This window comes from Ochotona princeps, chromosome 6, assembly GCF_030435755.1.
Source record: "Ochotona princeps isolate mOchPri1 chromosome 6, mOchPri1.hap1, whole genome shotgun sequence".
Taxonomy (NCBI): Eukaryota; Metazoa; Chordata; class Mammalia; order Lagomorpha; family Ochotonidae; genus Ochotona; species Ochotona princeps.
In genome coordinates this window covers 48,005,425-48,008,545 of record NC_080837.1, presented here as the reverse complement: position 1 = coordinate 48,008,545, position 3,121 = coordinate 48,005,425, and the positions used below count along the sequence as shown (strand labels likewise).

At 58.4% G+C, this 3,121-nt stretch overlaps 1 protein-coding gene across 1 annotated transcript; it reads left to right on the top strand.

Annotated features, from left to right (window-relative positions):
- Positions 1-251: 251 nt before the first annotated feature.
- RIPK3 (receptor interacting serine/threonine kinase 3) lies at positions 252-2,852 on the top strand (the record flags this gene model as incomplete). The annotated part of the gene is made up of 8 exons (XM_058665403.1): positions 252-472; positions 692-832; positions 953-1,262; positions 1,656-1,801; positions 1,928-1,974; positions 2,112-2,279; positions 2,377-2,444; positions 2,526-2,852. Coding segments are annotated over exons 1-8 (1,227 nt in total), but the record flags the coding sequence as incomplete, so codon positions are not given.
- Between the last annotated feature and the right edge of the window lie 269 nt (positions 2,853-3,121).

Genomic DNA, 3,121 nt, shown 5'->3' with positions numbered 1-3,121 from the left:
AGTACCCGTGCTACAAGGTGAACCTGGCACAGGAGAAACCTGTAGTGGCATCAGCACAGCTATGTGAGAACTGAACCCTAGAGCCATAAAGCTCACCTGGCAGGTGTCTGGCTGGGGATCCCCTGGCAGTCAGGAGTGGGTTTCTGGCCTGGAGGGACTCCTTTCCCGGCAGCCTCATTGTCCAGCTACACTTAACCACTGCCCGAGGGAGACTAGGAAGTACACCTCAAAAGAGAAAAGCGCTAGCGTTCCTTCCGCCCGGGTCCGGGCAGTAGGGGCGGGACTGTAGCTTACAGAAGGAAGTGGATGAGTAATTTCCAGCAGCGCGGCCGGAGGGAAGGGGAATAAGTGCTTGACCTTGACCTTTGCAGACCCCCTTCCTGGCTACCAAGAACCCTGGCCGCAGAAGTCTGCTTCATCCCCAAGGCTCACCACCGGCTCCTACTGGCCTGATGTCTTCTGTCAAACTGTGGTGAGTAGGAAGGGGCCTGAGGGTGCACCTCACGCTTCGAGCCTCACTGAAGACACTGGTGCTTCGCTGCACAGGGGCCAGTCCCCCGCACCGCCAGTGGGAGGCTGCCGGGAGTGCCCGCAGCCTGGAGCAGTGGAGGAGTCACAGGCACCCGGGTGGTGAGGGGTGGAGACGGCTGCTAGTGGGCGGCTAGGGAACGAATGAACCTCCTCTTCTCAGGCCCAACGGTGCCTCTGCCCCACTGGTGGCTCTTGAGGAACTGGAGAAGACTGCGTTCATTGGCCAAGGTGGCTTCGGTGCCGTGTTCCGGGCACAGCATCGGAAGTGGGGATATGATGTGGCAGTCAAGATTGTGAACTCGTGAGTGACCTTGGCTATTGCCCAGTGTCTGGAGAGGCTGCCGGGCTCTGGGGACTCCAGGCGGAAGAGGACAGGTCCTTCCCCGACCTGGCGCAACCTCAGCTCTCTTTTGGAGCGCAGGGAGAAGATATCCAGGGAGGTGAAGGCCATGGCTGGTCTCCGTAACCAGCACGTGCTGCTCCTGCTGGGGGTCACCGAGAACCTGGAGTGGGACAATGTGTGCGGACCGGCGCTGGTGACCCAGTTCATGGAGAATGGCTCACTAGTGGAGCTGCTGCAGCCCCAGTGCCCCCGGGTCTGGCCTCTCCTCTGCCGCCTGCTGCATGAAGTGGTGCTCGGAATGTGTTACCTGCACAGCCTGAACCCGGTGCTACTGCACCGGGACCTCAAGCCCTCCAATGTTCTGCTGGACTCGGAACTCCACGCCAAGGTTAGCCCACCCCCAACCCCTGCCCATAGTCCCTGCCCAATGGTCACCTTGTCTGTTGAACAACCTTAGCTTCTCGCTCTGGTCCTAGGGCTACCCAGGGGCCCAAGGAGTAGCCAGGAGTTTGAGCTTCTGCCATTCTACCTGATATATGCCCTGTAGCATTCAGCTGCCCCAACCACCCACCAGGTTCTCCACAAAGCCATGGCTGACCTAGCTCCACCCCCCAGGGCACCTAGACTTCCCACCCAAGGACCCCCTGATTCAACCTCCATGCCCCTACCCCATCTTTAAGAAGTCAGATGGGCCCCTTCTTGGGGTATTTGGGGAGGGAAGGAAAGAAGATCCTGGGCCCTGCCCATCTCTTTCCTTGTCTCCATCTCTTTTCTTTTGCAGTTGGCAGATTTTGGCCTGTCCACATTCCAGGGAAGTTCACAGTCAGGGGTAGGGTCCAGTGAGCCACGGGGCACCCTGAACTACTTGGCCCCGGAGCTGTTAGCCGATGTAAACCGGAAGGCCTCTATGGCCAGTGACGTCTACAGGTAAGACAATCCACCTGGACACAGAGCCCAGGTGTTCACGCTTCTCTGGGCACTTCTCAGAGGGTGGCACGTGAGAGAGGTGTAGAGCCAGGGTTGGGCCAAACCTCAGCTTTGTGTCTCCCGCAGCTTTGGGATCCTAATGTGGGCAGTGCTGGCTGGAAGAGAACCTGAGTGTAAGCCTCTACAGGACCTGGAGGGGTCCAGAACCCCAAATGTCTCCCTCCCCCAAGCTCTCCCTTACCTGTTCCACCCCTTTGCCTATTACCCCTGAGAGCAGAGTGGCCAACACTCCCCTACTCTCCCACCCCAGGGGTGGGTCCTACATCCCTGCTGCAGGAAGCCCTGTGTGAGAGGCACAACCATCCTCCACTGAACGAGGTGCCAGCCTCTGGCCCTGAGACTCCCGGCCTGGAGGAACTAAAGGAGCTGCTACAATGCTGCTGGAGCCACGAGCCTGGAGAACGGCCCTCCTTCCAAGGTGAGCTGGCGATCGTCCCCGCCCCAGCAGCTGGGGAGGTTGGATCCAGTGGCAGGGGCAAAGAAGTTCTACTCAGCTGTGATCCACTGTCCCTCAGAGTGCCAGCCAGAAACCCACAACGCCTTTCGTTTGGTGCAGGACAAATTAGACACTGCTGTCTCGATGGTGAGTGCACAATGGCTGCCCCAAACCCAAAGTCAGCCATACCAGTGCCTGCCCCACTAGCTCCCCCTGTCTCCGCCACAGGTGAAAGCATTTCTGTCTGAACGAAGGAGGCTACCTACGCGACAGTCAAGCTCAGGAGGGACACAAATGGACAAGCCCTGGGGGACCATGGGAAATCAGTGCTCCATGATTTCTGAGCTGGCTAGCCTGACTGTGGAGGAGCCGCTTACCTCGAAGCTTGAAGCCTATGCCAGCCTTGCCACAAGGGAACAAGGAGAACAGGCTTGGCCGCCCCAGAGAGCAGGGACGTCTCTGGACCCAATGGTCCAGCCATCCCAAGCCCCAGACAAGTCACTTTTCAATAACAAGATGCCAAACTCCAGTGGGACTGGAGCCGATGGACAGCAGGTGAGATCCCGGCAGCGCCGCAAGACCCTGGGACACCTGCGCATTCTACCCTCTTCCTTAGGGTAAACTTGGAACTAAGCAGGTGAGCATCTGGGGAGCCAGATTTCATGACAGGAGGCCTATGTTGTTTGCAGGAGACCGAGAGACACCACATGTTCTCCAGGAACCCAAGGGCACATCCAAGAGCAGGTACCCACACCTCACCCCATCCTTTTGGCTGCTCAATTCTTCCAGCAGCTTCTTCAGGTTCAGTATGTGTAGATCCAGGA